The 17,387-nt window shown below is 46.3% G+C and overlaps 1 protein-coding gene across 1 annotated transcript in view; it reads right to left on the bottom strand.

Moving 5' to 3' along the window:
- The window catches only part of LOC127047918 (broad substrate specificity ATP-binding cassette transporter ABCG2-like), a 40,087-nt gene that overhangs the window by 21,459 nt on the left and 1,241 nt on the right, over positions 1 to 17,387 (bottom strand). The window contains exons 2-7 of the mRNA XM_050946833.1: positions 6,788 to 7,014; positions 5,842 to 5,901; positions 5,142 to 5,256; positions 3,415 to 3,567; positions 2,200 to 2,357; positions 27 to 178 (exon numbers count right to left, since the gene is read on the bottom strand). Coding sequence (XP_050802790.1) covers positions 27 to 178; positions 2,200 to 2,357; positions 3,415 to 3,567; positions 5,142 to 5,256; positions 5,842 to 5,901; positions 6,788 to 6,996 — 847 coding nt within the window. The 5' untranslated portion in view covers positions 6,997 to 7,014. The remainder of the gene's footprint in view (positions 1 to 26; positions 179 to 2,199; positions 2,358 to 3,414; positions 3,568 to 5,141; positions 5,257 to 5,841; positions 5,902 to 6,787; positions 7,015 to 17,387) is intronic.

Genomic DNA, 17,387 nt, shown 5'->3' on the forward strand with positions numbered 1-17,387 from the left:
GACTTGAACTCTCTTTGAAAGCTCACCAATAGATTTGAAGTACTGCAGAGCATTCCGAGCAGGGCCATGGTACAACAGGCTTCCTGCAGCCAGTAACATCAGGCTATCAAACAATCTGAATATGGAGTACCGGGGCTGATGAAGTGAAAAGATTATTGTTTTCCCCTGACTTGACATCCTGAATGCAAAAAAACAAAATAGGAGAGGCATTCAACCTCTGCAACTACAGCATTCCTTTTCTCTTATATTTTCTTTCTGCTATGAATGGCTAATACCACTCATAATCTGAAGTAATGACAAACAGATCAAATCAAATCCTGGAGTCCTCTCTCAATTTGTACTCAATCATTACTTAAGCAAGTGCCAATTAACTTCAATAGTAGCTTGTTTAAGTAAAAACTTAGTCAAAGAATACGGACTTCAACATTTGGCCCATTATTCATAAAGTATACCCTTATAATGAATTATTCTCATGATGTGTACTTAAGCATTATTCTTTTGATGAATTGATAGCTGAAATGAGATGAAAGACCACATATTTTCCAAAGAACGATTTATAGAAAATAAATTCTTGCGAAAATATTTGTAACATCTTAGGATAAGTTGCATATTGTTTTATAAGATATAATGGAGCAAACAAAGCAGAAGAAAGTTTAAAAGGGCCAAATCCTAAAGCCCTTATTAGGTGGGACAAAGAGAAAGTGGGGATTATCAAGTTTTGGTCAGATTCTAACCTCTCATACTTACAGGACCAAGTAATGTAAATTACTGCAGAAGCATTTAGGTATAAAGTAACTAGCAATGCTCTTCCTTCCATGAGGTGTGGCATTCCCTCACCCACTCCAAACACATGACACATTATTCAGAGAGCTGTCCTAGGGATATTGAGAACTGGCAGGATAGGTAACTGTGAATGCATGAGATTTCTATATCAAAGTTCCTTTCCCTGGGCAGATCCTCCAAAAGGATTTGTTTGTTGGTCCAAACTCCCTGCCTCTTTTGGCACAGTGGGGGTTGTGGGATGGGAAAGAGAGTCTGACCCATTGTAGTGAGGCAGACTGGCCTCCCACTGAGTCAGAGAGGGAGGAGTCATTCTGTGATCCCTGGTGGGTGGAGCTAGGCTAGGCTCACCCTTCCTCCTGAAAGCTAAGGGGTGGGGCAGGAAGTATAAAAGGGAGAGCCTATAACCCAGCTGAGTTTGAGCCAGGGAAGGCAGCAAATGTATTCTGGTTGCTGCAGCTCCCTGGAGTGAAACCTGTATTGTGCCTTGCCATGCCCTGCTGCTGAAGGAGACTGACTCAGGCAAAGAGCTGCCAGGACTGCCATTCACCATACCCCAAAGAGACCAGGGACAACCCTGAGCTGCAGGTACATGATGGTGGGCAAGCAGAAAGTAGTCCAGGGACGGCCAGCTATAGTTAGGGTGACCAGATGTCCTGATTTTTATAGGGACAGTCCCAATTTTGGGTCTTTTTCTTATATAGGCTCCTATTACACCCACACCCCCTGTCCTGATTTTTCAGTTGCTGTCTGGACACCCTACCTATGGTCCAGTTGTATTGTTGCCTGAATCCAGGTCAGTGTATTGTGGCTGGATCCCCCCTGACCCAATGATGGAACCATCTGCCACTGTTAGGGCCCTGGGATAGGACCTGGTGGAGTAGGGTGGGCCTGGGACCCATGGGGTTGCAGCTTCTTCACCTTAGACCAAGGGGCCTGCATTTGTCTGCCATCTGCCTGCGTGATGATGAGAGACTGTCTGGTGTTTCACCCTGCCTGAAGGCCTGAACTCCTTAAGACTATTTGATTCCTCTGTCTTGGCTGATGGCTGGATCCCCGAGACTGTTTGTTTGCCCTACTCTATCTTGCCAGAGGGACCTTGACCCCACCACTTGCATCACAACTCCCCTGAAACAGGGCAGTGCACCAGTGATGTAGTGAAGTTGTGTGGCCTCCCACTGAGCCAGAGAGGGAGCGATGACTGCTGACGCACTACACTAGCTGATAGCAGAATTAGAAGGAAATTCCATTTGTGGAAGCCTGCAGTTTCCATTCCCTTACATGGGAATAACCCAGTCATAAACCAATACATCAGGCTGTGACTATTCCTAAACATATATTAATTCCAGATATAGTATAATAGAGTACACTTCTATCAAAGACAAGATAGTTCTTTCCCAGTGATTCCATTACAGTCACCTTTTCAGGAGCAGCAAGACAGCATTGGCAGTGCTAGCATCTAATCCAGTAGTTGGTTCATCTAAGAACAAGACTGCAGGGTCAGTAATGAGTTCCATTCCAATATTGGTTCTTTTTCTCTCTCCCCCAGATACACCACGAATAAACTGGGTGCCAACCTAGTGCAAAAAAAGCATCACACCTTTAAAAGGAGGTTTCTTAATTAACTAATTTTTATTACTTCTCAAAATCCTGGAAAATATTAGAGCCAACTTCAGGTGTTAGATCAGAAACCAATATTTATATGAAACAAACACATTCACATTATTTAGTGATGAAATGATAGCAATGCATCAAAAATGAAAAAATTAACCAGTTTTCTAACAAAAAAAATTAAGATTCAGTTAAGATGGTAAATGAAGGTAGCTTTTTAAAGAGTGCCTTATTAGAGTGCTGTAAATTTAAAACAAGAAAAATGTGTCTCTATGCTGCTAATCCCCAGGACTTTTAAGCACCTCAGGATTAAAAAATACATATAGACTCGTATTTAGTGTGTGTGAATGGTGCCACAAATGGTGGGATGTCAGGGAGCAAGGTGCAATTCTTTTCTGAAAAGTGAGTATGAAAAATGCACCTTCTAAATCCACAGATCTGCTCCCTGCATGTATGCAAAGTCATATCTGATTACTTTCAGGACAAAAATAATTTGTACTGCATTTTATTCCTATGAGAGAGACTGAGATGTCATCTGTTCTTTTAACAGAATTATTTAACTTCCATTTGCTCAACCAATCAGTGACATCTGTACATCCCCCATTCGAAGTATCACAAGGCATCATTTGATATGCAGAATCTTTATTATTCATGATAAAATGCTAGAAAGAAACAACTCAGCTTCATTTACAGAACCCAGAGTTTAACTACAGAGATGGAAGTTAGGAAAAAATACTTTCTGAATTGTAAATTCTATACATTTGATATAGAAATCACTGAGATACTATGTATAGAACATCACAATGCCATTTTCAAGTCTCTTTTCGGGGTAGAAATATACTTTAAGGTAGTCTTAACTCTGCATTTCCTACTTTTCAAATGTTTGCTGATTGTAACTACAACATTCTAATTAGGTTGGTTGCTTTGTTAAATGTTAAGTAATTACAACACTAACTGTCTCATACCTCAGCTTCTTGTTTGGTAATATTAAATACCATGTCATGCTATGCCATGTTTAATTACCTTGGAATCTGCCACTTTGGCCAAACCCAGTTCCCTAATGATTTGGTTCACCCGTTCCTTCTTTTCCTGTTCAGATACGGTACTTGGCAATCGAAGTGCAGCTGAGAACTCAAAATTTTCTCTCACTGTCAGGGTCCCCATAACCACATCATTCTTACAAGACATAAAAATATTAGCAAGTTTTACTTTCAAGCTTAATTTTTCCTTTATTTATAGATATTGTAATGAATAAGCACTAACATCTGCAGGAAGGGAAAACTGAACGAGACCAAAGTTCACAAATATGATACTCTTGATGCAAGAGTCCAACAGAGCTTCTTTCATCAACAAGCAAAGTCTTTTCAGATATATGCAACAACCTTTACAATTAAATTATCTTTACTTTTGAAATCATATTAACATTGTTTAACTTCTCATGGTGGTATCTGTACTGAGGGATTTTGTGCCAGTGAACTAGGGAGATTCCCAAGTCCAGAGAAGCCCCAACCTCTAGTGGTCTGTTTACTTGTACTGGAGAATGCCTGGCTGTGGTCTGTGGAAATAGAAGCCCAAATCCTTACTGTATTGAATTCCTAGTGCTAGATAATCTAAAACCATGTTTGCCTACAGTGGCTAGTAGGCTCCCTTCCAGTAGCAGTGTGGACATACCCTAAACTCTCTCTAGAACATCGCAGTTGGAGACAAAAAGAGCAAAGCAGAAATCTGAATATACAAGTAATAACAGGACAAATGAAAAAACTGTAATGTAAATAACTTTGTACAAAGCTAATATAATTGGGCCCTTATCCTAGCTGACACCTCAAGACAATACTGTAATAAAATTTAATATTGAAATAAATGTAAAGTAGACACATCTGAAAGAATCAACAATGGGGCACATGACTTACAAGGAGAAGCGGAGGGAAATGGGGTTATTTAGTCTGCAGAAGAGCAAAGGGGGATTTGACAGCAGCCTTCAACTACCTGAAGGAAGGGTTCCAAAGAGGATGGAGCTAGGCTGTTCTCAGTAGTGGCTGATGACAGAACAAGGAACAATGGTCTCAAGTTGCAGTGGGGGAGGTCTAGGTTGGATATAAGGAAACACTATTTCTCTAGGAGGGTGGTGAAGCACTGGAATGGGTTACCTAGGGAGGTGGTGAAATCTCCTTCCTTAGAGGTTTTTAAGGTCAGGCTTGACAAAGCCCTGGCTGGGATGATTTAGTTGGTATTGGTCCTGCTTTGAGCAGGGGGTTGGACTAGATGACCTCCTGAGGTTTCTTCCAACCCTAATATTCTATTATTCTAACTGCAGGTCATTTTCTTGCAAATTTTCAGCAATGATTAGCAACATAACAATTGGGTTGAAAATAAGAGATGATTTTCTTTGTGTTTAACATCTTATTGTAGTCTTTGAGGCCAATGAAAATAAGTTCAAATTCAGGTGAAATTCAGTCAGATCCAGTATAATAACCAAAGTGTAGTAGAAAATAGAAAAACCATCAAATGTGATGAGGTGTTTGTTTACGATAGAAAAAAAATTATCAAAAAATGGGACACTAGAAAAAGAGTAAGAAACACTACACTCGTTTCTACATTTTGTATCAGGTTCTTTTGTTAATAAATTTATACCATAATTCTCATCACAGGTCTGTATGAATTAGTTAGTGGTTAGTTGTAATCCAGATTGTCTGTCTCTCTGGAGGGAGGTTAAAACAGTAAAGGCAGACAGTAACTGCAGGCTTATTTACCTGTACCACATATCCAGAGATGCATTTAAAATTGGCAGGCCGAGGAGCTCCATTTATCAAAATCTCTCCAGAGAGCCCGTGAGGATCTTTCCTTGCCGCTAAGATATCTAATAGCCTAGAAAAAGAAAAATCAGGCTTCCAAAAGGGTTCTAAAGAGGAAATCTTTGAACAGTGGAGTAGGTAGAAGATAAATTTGGCATACAAATCCAGTTAACAAAATGTGTTGTGCACACAATTTTGATGCTGAAATGCAAGCTCAGCTTTTCTCCTGTGACAGGATCTGCTCACCCAATAAGCAGAGGTGGGACTGTCAGAGTTAGGGCTCCCTGATTTTGAGGGAGCTTTTGTGCTGGCCTTGGAAAAGGTTTGAGCAGCCTATGAGCTGCTGCAATTTATGCCAGCTGGAAATGGTTCCAAAACTTAGATTTACATCACAAATTTAGTTTGTACACCTAAATCAAGTAGCTGAACTCCAGATACTTTATTTTTGAGCATGGAAATCAGAGTTGTCGTTTGGGTGATAAAGATGCAGTTTGGGGCATATTAAGAGTTTGGGTTGAAGCCAGTTTGAACACTTGGCACTTGTGTTCCTAATCATCCGTACTATAATTATGCAGGCACATTTTCTGTTTGGCATGGTTTTTCAATGTGATGAATATGGATAACATAAAACAAGTCCTTTCATTGCTTCAATACTTACGAAGATTTGCCACTGCCAGTGGGTCCCAAAATTGCGTTAAGACCGGGTCTCATAATCCCACTGCAAACAAAAGCAACACTTCCTGAATACATGGTTCTATTTGTAAATTAATTCATTTAAAATGAAGGCCTTTTTTTGTGTGTGCGTGGTATTGTAAAAACCAAATCCTTTGGGAACTGGTGATGTTCCTCAGCTATGTGAAATAACAAAATTATAAAAAAATTAATGAACTTCTAGCAAGTATTTTTAGTTTTGAAATATACTAAATTATATTTCAGAGTGGTAGATGTGTCAGTCTGTATCCGCAAAAAACAACAGGGAGTCCTTGTTGCACCTTAGAGACTAACAAATTAAAAAACAAAAACAAAAAACCCCACACATTTAGCTCCTCTTTTTCTCCCAAAGTTCATGTCTAATTGCATACCTATACACATTTTTCCTGAGAATTTACAGTTTGTGCCTACAAACTAGTGACTTGCACATGAATGTGATTAGACAGCTCTTTGCCATCAGAACTAAGGTAAGCTTTGAGTTAAGCATCTGGAAAGTGATTTTCAAACTCTCAAATACATCAGAATTTCAATATGAATCACAAATTACAACTGAACTGTCAACACTTCTATATAAGGGTTCTAAACTACCAGTTCAGATAATTTCTTCACTTTTTTCTTTCAAATTATTATACAACATTTATAAAAGTAATATATCAGTACAGTATTAAGTTTAAATAACACACAACTGATGTTGTAAACCTCATATATATTAATTCTGTTTTATAAACTTATACTAAAGTTAATATATAAAGTGTGAATTTAAAAACTAGATTTTACAGTCATTTTATCAATCATTCCTGAATCTATCTGATGGATGTTGACATGAGGTTGTTCACTAAGTTGTATGAAAAAGAAAACAAATAACATACACTAGACATTTTTTAAATACATACTTGATATCTTTCAAAATTTGTTTAGGAACGGCTTTTTGACAATATAAAAAGCCACTCTTCACTTTCACTCTGTAACAGATGTTGTGAAAGGTCACCGTGGCTTCTGCAGGAAACTTTGGCTTTTCTATAGAGGACAGTTTTCTCCAGGGGAAGCCATTGGTACTTGGTTCTGATATCTGAATACTGCTGTGTGGCTGGTTCTCTGTCATTCTGGAAGGATGTTTCTGCTGTTTATAACAAAAATAATTATAATAAAAGTTATTATTTTTATTTTTTTTATTCACAATAAAAAAATCAATAGAAACAAGTAGTTAAAATATAATGTTAATGTTTTGTTGTGGGAGAAACCTACATGTATGGTTACATTCATGACAGTCTCATATCCTGTTAATTCCTCTTTAAAAAAATCAACTATACAATAACAGCAAGATTTCAGTCAACCACAGCATACCAAAATTGAACGCCATTATCCGAGAAATGACATATAAATACCTCCTGACACTATTATGTCTTTTTTTTAAATAAAGCCCAATTCCCTCAAACTACTATTTACCTGTTAGCCTTTTCCTCAAAGCATTACTCAGTTTTTGAACCCACCAATGAACAAATCATCTCCATAAAGTTAAATCTCTGGAAAGAAGGCAACAGAACTTTCAATCTTTACTAAACAAGATACAATATTTTGCTTTTTCATATTGTAATTTGAATATAATGCAAACAAGAACCTACAAAGAGACAAGTACTACACCTGTATTATGGCTAATTTTGTCCACTTTTATATTATACTTAATAACTCGGGCCCTATCAATTTCACGGCAGTGAAAAATATCTCACAAACTGTGAAATAAGTCCTTCTCCAAGAAATCTGATCTCCCCGTGCTGCCGGGAGCGCCACAACCAGAGGCTCCTAGTCCAGGCCGGGCTGAGGTGGGACAGTTGTCTTTCCCCTGCACCGCCGCTCTCAGTAGGGAGATCAGACCCACCACCAGAGGCAGCCCAGAGCTGGGCTTGGGGCTTCCACTCCCATGGATTCTGCCAGGGCTCAGGGTCCCCATTCTTCCAGGGACCCAGAAATTGGCCAGGGCCCCTGTGTTAATCCACCACTGGCAGATACTCGCAGCTATAAACCCTCAGTTTCGGTGCTCCCAACAGCAAGGAGCAGATGCCTGCAGGAATCTCCTCCAGCTGCAGGAACCGCTGGGGCTGCTGCCCAGCCATGGAGCTTCCTGCAGCCAGGGGAAGTACCCAGAGGTGGGTCTGATCTCCCCCGATGAGGAGCTGTGCAGGGGAAGAGCAAGTCCTGTCCCTCTCCAGCCTGTGCAGACTAGCAGATAGGAGCTCCTGGCTGGGGCATGCCTTGCAGAATTGGGAGATCAGACTCCTTTCCACCTCCAGGAGCCTCCTCCCTCTTCAGGAAGCTCCACTGCTGCTGCCTTCAGAGCCCAACAATGAAGGCACCATGGAAGTGAGGGTGGCAATCCTGTGACACCCTTACAACAAATTTGCAAAGTCCCCCCACAGTGTCTTTTTGAGTTGGGACCCCCATGGTTACAACACCATGAAATTTCAGATGTAAACATCTGAAATTGTGAAATTGACCAATTTTAAAACACTCTGGCCAAGAAATTGACCAAAATGGACTCTGGATTTGGTAGGGCCTTATTAATGATTTAGACAACATAATGTTCAGTGCAATGACTATGTTTGTAAGTGTCACACAATTACGGACAAAATGTATTAGATTGTATGTGAGGGGGGTATAGATTTATAAAAATCAATGTAAAGAAATGAAAGGGTAATAAGACTAAAAATAAATCAACCAAACCAAGAGTTATAAAGACTCAGTTGTTTTACAGTGATTTGAGTATATATTTATAATGTTGTACTTACAGAAGTGCTTTTCATACAGACTATTTTTTTGCACAATATTTACTATTGGTTAACTTTATAGAAATGTTTTTAGTTCTCATTTAAAGTAAAGGGACTGAGGGATACCTAGTTTATCACTTCTCTGAAAGGATATTTGTACGTGATTGGAGCGGAGATGGAGGGGTTGTATGGGTGGGGGGTGTAGATGTAAATGGGGGTGCAGTTGTGTATGGGTAGGATGATGTATGTATTTGTGCAGTGCAAATTGGGTTATAGATGTGTATGGGGATAGGTATAGATGTATGGATGGGATGTAGGTGTAGATGGAGACTTTAAGTGTGTATGGATGGGGAGGGGTATAAATGGAGGTGTAGGGGTTTGGATGGGGTGTAGATGTGTATGTATGGGTGGGGTGTAGTTGGAGATGTAGGTGTATAGATGGTTGTAGTGCGGATGGGGTGTAGGTGTGTATGAGCAGGTTGTACATGGTTGGGCTGTAGGTGTAGAGATGGCTGCAGTGCAGATGGGGTGTAGGTGTGTATGTGAAGGGTGTAGATGAGGGGGTTGTACATGGTTGGGCTGTAGGTGTAGAGATGGCAGCAGTGCAGATGGGGTGTAGGTGTGTATGTGAAGGGTGTAGATGGGGGGGGTTGTACATGGTTGGGGTGTAGGTGTAGAGATGGCTGCAGTGCAGATGGGGTGTAGGTGTGTATGAGCAGGTTGTACATGGTTGGGCTGTAGGTGTAGAGATGGCTGCAGTGCAGATGGGGTGTAGGTGTGTATGTGAAGGGTGTAGATGGGGGGGTTGTACATGGTTGGGCTGTAGGTGTGTATGTGAAGGGTGTAGATGAGGGGGTTGTACATGGTTGGGCTGTAGGTGTAGAGATGGCTGCAGTGCAGATGGGGTGTAGGTGTGTATGTGAAGGGTGTAGATGGGGGGTTGTACATGGTTGGGCTGTAGGTGTAGAGATGTTTGCAGTGCAGATGGGGTTAGGTGTGTATGTGAAGGGTGTAGATGAGGGGGTTGTACATGGTTGGGCTGTAGGTGTAGAGATGGCTGCAGTGCAGATGGGGTGTAGGTGTGTATGTGAAGGGTGTAGATGAGGGGGTTGTACATGGTTGGGCTGTAGGTGTAGAGATGGCTGCAGTGCAGATGGGGTGTAGGTGTGTATGTGAAGGGTGTAGATGAGGGGGTTGTACATAGTTGGGCTGTAGGTGTAGAGATGGCAGCAGTGCAGATGGGGTGTAGGTGTGTATGTGAAGGGTGTAGATGGGGGGGTTGTACATGGTTGGGGTGTAGGTGTAGAGATGGCTGCAGTGCAGATGGGGTGTAGGTGTGTATGAGCAGGTTGTACATGGTTGGGCTGTAGGTGTAGAGATGGCTGCAGTGCAGATGGGGTGTAGGTGTGTATGTGAAGGGTGTAGATGGGGGGGTTGTACATGGTTGGGCTGTAGGTGTGTATGTGAAGGGTGTAGATGAGGGGGTTGTACATGGTTGGGCTGTAGGTGTAGAGATGGCTGCAGTGCAGATGGGGTGTAGGTGTGTATGTGAAGGGTGTAGATGGGGGGTTGTACATGGTTGGGCTGTAGGTGTAGAGATGTTTGCAGTGCAGATGGGGTTAGGTGTGTATGTGAAGGGTGTAGATGAGGGGGTTGTACATGGTTGGGCTGTAGGTGTAGAGATGGCTGCAGTGCAGATGGGGTGTAGGTGTGTATGTGAAGGGTGTAGATGAGGGGGTTGTACATGGTTGGGCTGTAGGTGTAGAGATGGCTGCAGTGCAGATGGGGTGTAGGTGTGTATGTGAAGGGTGTAGATGGGGGGTTGTACATGGTTGGGCTGTAGGTGTAGAGATGGTTGCAGTGCAGATGGGGTGTAGGTGTGTATGTGAAGGGTGTAGATGGGGGGTTGTACATGGTTGGGGTGTAGGGCTAGAGATGGCTGCAGTGCAGATGGGGTGTAGGTGTGTATGTGAAGGGTGTAGATGGGGGGTTGTACATGGTTGGGCTGTAGGTGTAGAGATGGTTGCAGTGCAGATGGGGTGTAGGTGTGTATGTGAAGGGTGTAGATGGGGGGTTGTACATCGTTGGGGTGTAGGGCTAGAGATGGCTGCAGTGCAGATGGGGTGTAGGTGTGTATGTGAAGGGTGTAGATGGGGGGTTGTACATGGTTGGGGTGTAGGGCTAGAGATGGCTGCAGTGCAGATGGGGTGTAGGTGTGTATGTGAAGGGTGTAGATGGGGGGGTTGTACATGGTTGGGCTGTAGGTGTAGAGATGGCTGCAGTGCCGATGGGGTGTAGGTGTGTATGTGAAGGGTGTAGATGGGGGGTTGTACATGGTTGGGGTGTAGGGCTAGAGATGGCTGCAGTGCAGATGGGGTGTAGGTGTGTATGTGAAGGGTGTAGATGGGGGGGTTGTACATGGTTGGGGTGTAGGTGTAGAAATGGCTGCAGTGCAGATGGGGTGTAGGTGTGTATGTGAAGGGTGTAGATGGGGGGGTTGTACATGGTTGGGGTGTAGGTGTGTATGTGAAGGGTGTAGATGGGGGGTTGTACATGGTTGGGGTGTAGGGCTAGAGATGGCTGCAGTGCAGATGGGGTGTAGGTGTGTATGTGAAGGGTGTAGATGGGGGGGTTGTACATGGTTGGGCTGTAGGTGTAGAGATGGCTGCAGTGCCGATGGGGTGTAGGTGTGTATGTGAAGGGTGTAGATGGGGGGTTGTACATGGTTGGGGAGTAGGGCTAGAGATGGCTGCAGTGCAGATGGGGTGTAGGTGTCTATGTGAAGGGTGTAGATGGGGGGGTTGTACATGGTTGGGGTGTAGGTGTAGAGATGGCTGCAGTGCAGATGGGGTGTAGGTGTGTATGTGAAGGGTGTAGATGGGGGGGTTGTACATGGTTGGGCTGTAGGTGTAGAGATGGCTGCAGTGCAGATGGGGTGTAGGTGTGTATGTGAAGGGTGTAGATGAGGGGGTTGTACATGGTTGGGGCTGTAGGTGTAGAGATGGCTGCAGTGCAGATGGGGTGTAGGTGTGTATGTGAAGGGTGTAGATGGGGGGGTTGTACATGGTTGGGGTGTAGGTGTGTATGTGAAGGGTGTAGATGGGGGGGTTGTACATGGTTGGGCTGTAGGGCTAAGGATGGCTGCAGTGCCGATGGGGTGTAGGTGTGTATGTGAAGGGTGTAGATGGGGGGGTTGTACATGGTTGGGGTGTAGGTGTAGAGATGGTTGCAGTGCAGATGGGGTGTAGGTGTGTATGTGAAGAGTGTAGATGAGGGGGTTGTACATGGTTGGGCTGTAGGTGTAGAGATGGCAGCAGTGCAGATGGGGTGTAGGTGTGTATGTGAAGGGTGTAGATGGGGGGGTTGTACATGGTTGGGGTGTAGGTGTAGAGATGGCTGCAGTGCAGATGGGGTGTAGGTGTGTATGAGCAGGTTGTACATGGTTGGGCTGTAGGTGTAGAGATGGCTGCAGTGCAGATGGGGTGTAGGTGTGTATGTGAAGGGTGTAGATGGGGGGGTTGTACATGGTTGGGCTGTAGGTGTGTATGTGAAGGGTGTAGATGAGGGGGTTGTACATGGTTGGGCTGTAGGTGTAGAGATGGCTGCAGTGCAGATGGGGTGTAGGTGTGTATGTGAAGGGTGTAGATGGGGGGTTGTACATGGTTGGGCTGTAGGTGTAGAGATGTTTGCAGTGCAGATGGGGTTAGGTGTGTATGTGAAGGGTGTAGATGAGGGGGTTGTACATGGTTGGGCTGTAGGTGTAGAGATGGCTGCAGTGCAGATGGGGTGTAGGTGTGTATGTGAAGGGTGTAGATGAGGGGGTTGTACATGGTTGGGCTGTAGGTGTAGAGATGGCTGCAGTGCAGATGGGGTGTAGGTGTGTATGTGAAGGGTGTAGATGGGGGGGTTGTACATGGTTGGGGTGTAGGTGTAGAGATGGTTGCAGTGCAGATGGGGTGTAGGTGTGTATGTGAAGGGTGTAGATGGGGGGTTGTACATGGTTGGGGTGTAGGGCTAGAGATGGCTGCAGTGCAGATGGGGTGTAGGTGTGTATGTGAAGGGTGTAGATGGGGGGTTGTACATGGTTGGGCTGTAGGTGTAGAGATGGTTGCAGTGCAGATGGGGTGTAGGTGTGTATGTGAAGGGTGTAGATGGGGGGTTGTACATGGTTGGGCTGTAGGGCTAGAGATGGCTGCAGTGCAGATGGGGTGTAGGTGTGTATGTGAAGGGTGTAGATGGGGGGTTGTACATGGTTGGGGTGTAGGGCTAGAGATGGCTGCAGTGCAGATGGGGTGTAGGTGTGTATGTGAAGGGTGTAGATGGGGGGGTTGTACATGGTTGGGCTGTAGGTGTAGAGATGGCTGCAGTGCCGATGGGGTGTAGGTGTGTATGTGAAGGGTGTAGATGGGGGGTTGTACATGGTTGGGGTGTAGGGCTAGAGATGGCTGCAGTGCAGATGGGGTGTAGGTGTGTATGTGAAGGGTGTAGATGGGGGGGTTGTACATGGTTGGGGCTGTAGGTGTAGAGATGGCTGCAGTGCCGATGGGGTGTAGGTGTGTATGTGAAGGGTGTAGATGGGGGGTTGTACATGGTTGGGGTGTAGGGCTAGAGATGGCTGCAGTGCAGATGGGGTGTAGGTGTGTATGTGAAGGGTGTAGATGGGGGGGGTTGTACATGGTTGGGCTGTAGGTGTAGAGATGGCTGCAGTGCCGATGGGGTGTAGGTGTGTATGTGAAGGGTGTAGATGGGGGGGTTGTACATGGTTGGGGTGTAGGGCTAGAGATGGCTGCAGTGCAGATGGGGTGTAGGTGTGTATGTGAAGGGTGTAGATGGGGGGGTTGTACATGGTTGGGGTGTAGGTGTAGAGATGGCTGCAGTGCAGAGGGGGTGTAGGTGTGTATGTGAAGGGTGTAGATGGGGGGGTTGTACATGGTTGGGGTGTAGGTGTGTATGTGAAGGGTGTAGATGGGGGGTTGTACATGGTTGGGGTGTAGGGCTAGAGATGGCTGCAGTGCAGATGGGGGTGTAGGTGTGTATGTGAAGGGTGTAGATGGGGGGGTTGTACATGGTTGGGCTGTAGGTGTAGAGATGGCTGCAGTGCCGATGGGGTGTAGGTGTGTATGTGAAGGGTGTAGATGGGGGGTTTGTACATGGTTGGGGATGTAGGGCTAGAGATGGCTGCAGTGCAGATGGGGTGTAGGTGTAGTATGTGAAGGGTGTAGATGGGGGGGTTGTACATGGTTGGGGTGTAGGTGTAGAGATGGCTGCAGTGCAGATGGGGTGTAGGTGTGTATGTGAAGGGTGTAGATGGGGGGGTTGTACATGGTTGGGCTGTAGGTGTAGAGATGGCTGCAGTGCAGATGGGGTGTAGGTGTGTATGTGAAGGGTGTAGATGAGGGGGTTGTACATGGTTGGGCTGTAGGTGTAGAGATGGCTGCAGTGCAGATGGGGTGTAGGTGTGTATGTGAAGGGTGTAGATGGGGGGGTTGTACATGGTTGGGGTGTAGGTGTGTATGTGAAGGGTGTAGATGGGGGGGTTGTACATGGTTGGGCTGTAGGGCTAAGGATGGCTGCAGTGCCGATGGGGTGTAGGTGTGTATGTGAAGGGTGTAGATGGGGGGGTTGTACATGGTTGGGGTGTAGGTGTAGAGATGGTTGCAGTGCAGATGGGGTGTAGGTGTGTATGTGAAGGGTGTAGATGAGGGGGTTGTACATGGTTGGGCTGTAGGTGTAGAGATGGCAGCAGTGCAGAGGGGGTGTAGGTGTGTATGTGAAGGGTGTAGATGGGGGGTTGTACATGGTTGGGGTGTAGGTGTAGAGATGGCTGCAGTGCAGATGGGGTGTAGGTGTGTATGAGCAGGTTGTACATGGTTGGGCTGTAGGTGTAGAGATGGCTGCAGTGCAGATGGGGTGTAGGTGTGTATGTGAAGGGTGTAGATGAGGGGGTTGTACATGGTTGGGCTGTAGGTGTAGAGATGGCTGCAGTGCAGATGGGGTGTAGGTGTGTATGTGAAGGGTGTAGATGGGGGGTTGTACATGGTTGGGCTGTAGGTGTAGAGATGTTGCAGTGCAGATGGGGTTAGGTGTGTATGTGAAGGGTGTAGATGAGGGGGTTGTACATGGTTGGGCTGTAGGTGTAGAGATGGCTGCAGTGCAGATGGGGTGTAGGTGTGTATGTGAAGGGTGTAGATGAGGGGGTTGTACATGGTTGGGCTGTAGGTGTAGAGATGGCTGCAGTGCAGATGGGGTGTAGGTGTGTATGTGAAGGGTGTAGATGGGGGGTTGTACATGGTTGGGCTGTAGGTGTAGAGATGGTTGCAGTGCAGATGGGGTGTAGGTGTGTATGTGAAGGGTGTAGATGGGGGGTTGTACATGGTTGGGGTGTAGGGCTAGAGATGGCTGCAGTGCAGATGGGGTGTAGGTGTGTATGTGAAGGGTGTAGATGGGGGGGTTGTACATGGTTGGGCTGTAGGTGTAGAGATGGTTGCAGTGCAGATGGGGTGTAGGTGTGTATGTGAAGGGTGTAGATGGGGGGTTGTACATGGTTGGGGTGTAGGGCTAGAGATGGCTGCAGTGCAGATGGGGTGTAGGTGTGTATGTGAAGGGTGTAGATGGGGGGTTGTACATGGTTGGGGTGTAGGGCTAGAGATGGCTGCAGTGCAGATGGGGTGTAGGTGTGTATGTGAAGGGTGTAGATGGGGGGGTTGTACATGGTTGGGCTGTAGGTGTAGAGATGGCTGCAGTGCCGATGGGGTGTAGGTGTGTATGTGAAGGGTGTAGATGGGGGGTTGTACATGGTTGGGGTGTAGGGCTAGAGATGGCTGCAGTGCAGATGGGGTGTAGGTGTGTATGTGAAGGGTGTAGATGGGGGGGTTGTACATGGTTGGGGTGTAGGTGTAGAAATGGCTGCAGTGCAGATGGGGTGTAGGTGTGTATGTGAAGCGTGTAGATGGGGCGGTTGTACATGGTTGGGGTGTAGGTGTGTATGTGAAGGGTGTAGATGGGGGGTTGTACATGGTTGGGGTGTAGGGCTAGAGATGGCTGCAGTGCAGATGGGGTGTAGGTGTGTATGTGAAGGGTGTAGATGGGGGGGTTGTACATGGTTGGGCTGTAGGTGTAGAGATGGCTGCAGTGCCGATGGGGTGTAGGTGTGTATGTGAAGGGTGTAGATGGGGGTTTGTACATGGTTGGGGTGTAGGGCTAGAGATGGCTGCAGTGCAGATGGGGTGTAGGTGTGTATGTGAAGGGTGTAGATGGGGGGGTTGTACATGGTTGGGGTGTAGGTGTAGAGATGGCTGCAGTGCAGATGGGGTGTAGGTGTGTATGTGAAGGGTGTAGATGGGGGGGGTTGTACATGGTTGGGCTCTAGGTGTAGAGATGGCTGCAGTGCAGATGGGGTGTAGGTGTGTATGTGAAGGGTGTAGATGAGGGGGTTGTACATGGTTGGGCTGTAGGTGTAGAGATGGCTGCAGTGCAGATGGGGTGTAGGTGTGTATGTGAAGGGTGTAGATGGGGGGGTTGTACATGGTTGGGGTGTAGGTGTGTATGTGAAGGGTGTAGATGGGGGGGTTGTACATGGTTGGGCTGTAGGGCTAAGGATGGCTGCAGTGCCGATGGGGTGTAGGTGTGTATGTGAAGGGTGTAGATGGGGGGGTTGTACATGGTTGGGGTGTAGGTGTAGAGATGGTTGCAGTGCAGATGGGGTGTAGGTGTGTATGTGAAGGGTGTAGATGAGGGGGTTGTACATGGTTGGGCTGTAGGTGTTGAGATGGCTGCAGTGCAGATGGGGTGTAGGTGTGTATGTGAAGGGTGTAGATGGGGGGGTTGTACATGGTTGGGGTGTAGGTGTGTATGTGAAGGGTGTAGATGGGGGGGCTGTACATGGTTGGGCTGTAGGTGTAGAGATGGCTGCAGTGCAGATGGGGTGTAGGTGTGTATGTGAAGGGTGTAGATGGGGGGTTGTACATGGTTGGGCTGTAGGGCTAGAGATGGCTGCAGTGCCGATGGGGTGTAGGTGTGTATGTGAAGGGTGTAGATGGGGGGTTGTACATGGTTGGGCTGTAGGTGTAGAGATGGTTGCAGTGCAGATGGGGTGTAGGTGTGTATGTGAAGGGTGTAGATGGGGGGGTTGTACATGGTTGGGGTGTAGGTGTAGAGATGGTTGCAGTGCAGATGGGGTGTAGGTGTGTATGTGAAGGGTGTAGATGGGGGGGTTGTACATGGTTGGGGTGTAGGTGTAGAGATGGCTGCAGTGCAGATGGGGTGTAGGTGTGTATGTGAAGGGTGTAGATGGGGGGTTGTACATGGTTGGGGTGTAGGTGTGTATGTGAAGGGTGTAGATGAGGGGGTTGTACATGGTTGGGCTGTAGGTGTAGAGATGGCTGCAGTGCAGATGGGGTGTAGGTGTGTATGTGAAGGGTGTAGATGGGGGGTTGTACATGGTTGGGCTGTAGGGCTAGAGATGGCTGCAGTGCCGATGGGGTGTAGGTGTGTATGTGAAGGGTGTAGATGAGGGGGTTGTACATGGTTGGGCTGTAGGTGTAGAGATGGCTGCAGTGCAGATGGGGTGTAGGTGTGTATGTGAAGGGTGTAGATGGGGGGTTGTACATGGTTGGGCTGTAGGTGTAGAGATGGCTGCAGTGCAGATGGGGTGTAGGTGTGTATGTGAAGGGTGTAGATGGGGGGGTTGTACATGGTTGGGGTGTAGGTGTAGAGATGGTTGCAGTGCAGA

The sequence above is a fragment of the Gopherus flavomarginatus genome, chromosome 3 (assembly GCF_025201925.1).
Source record: "Gopherus flavomarginatus isolate rGopFla2 chromosome 3, rGopFla2.mat.asm, whole genome shotgun sequence".
Taxonomy (NCBI): domain Eukaryota; kingdom Metazoa; phylum Chordata; order Testudines; family Testudinidae; genus Gopherus; species Gopherus flavomarginatus.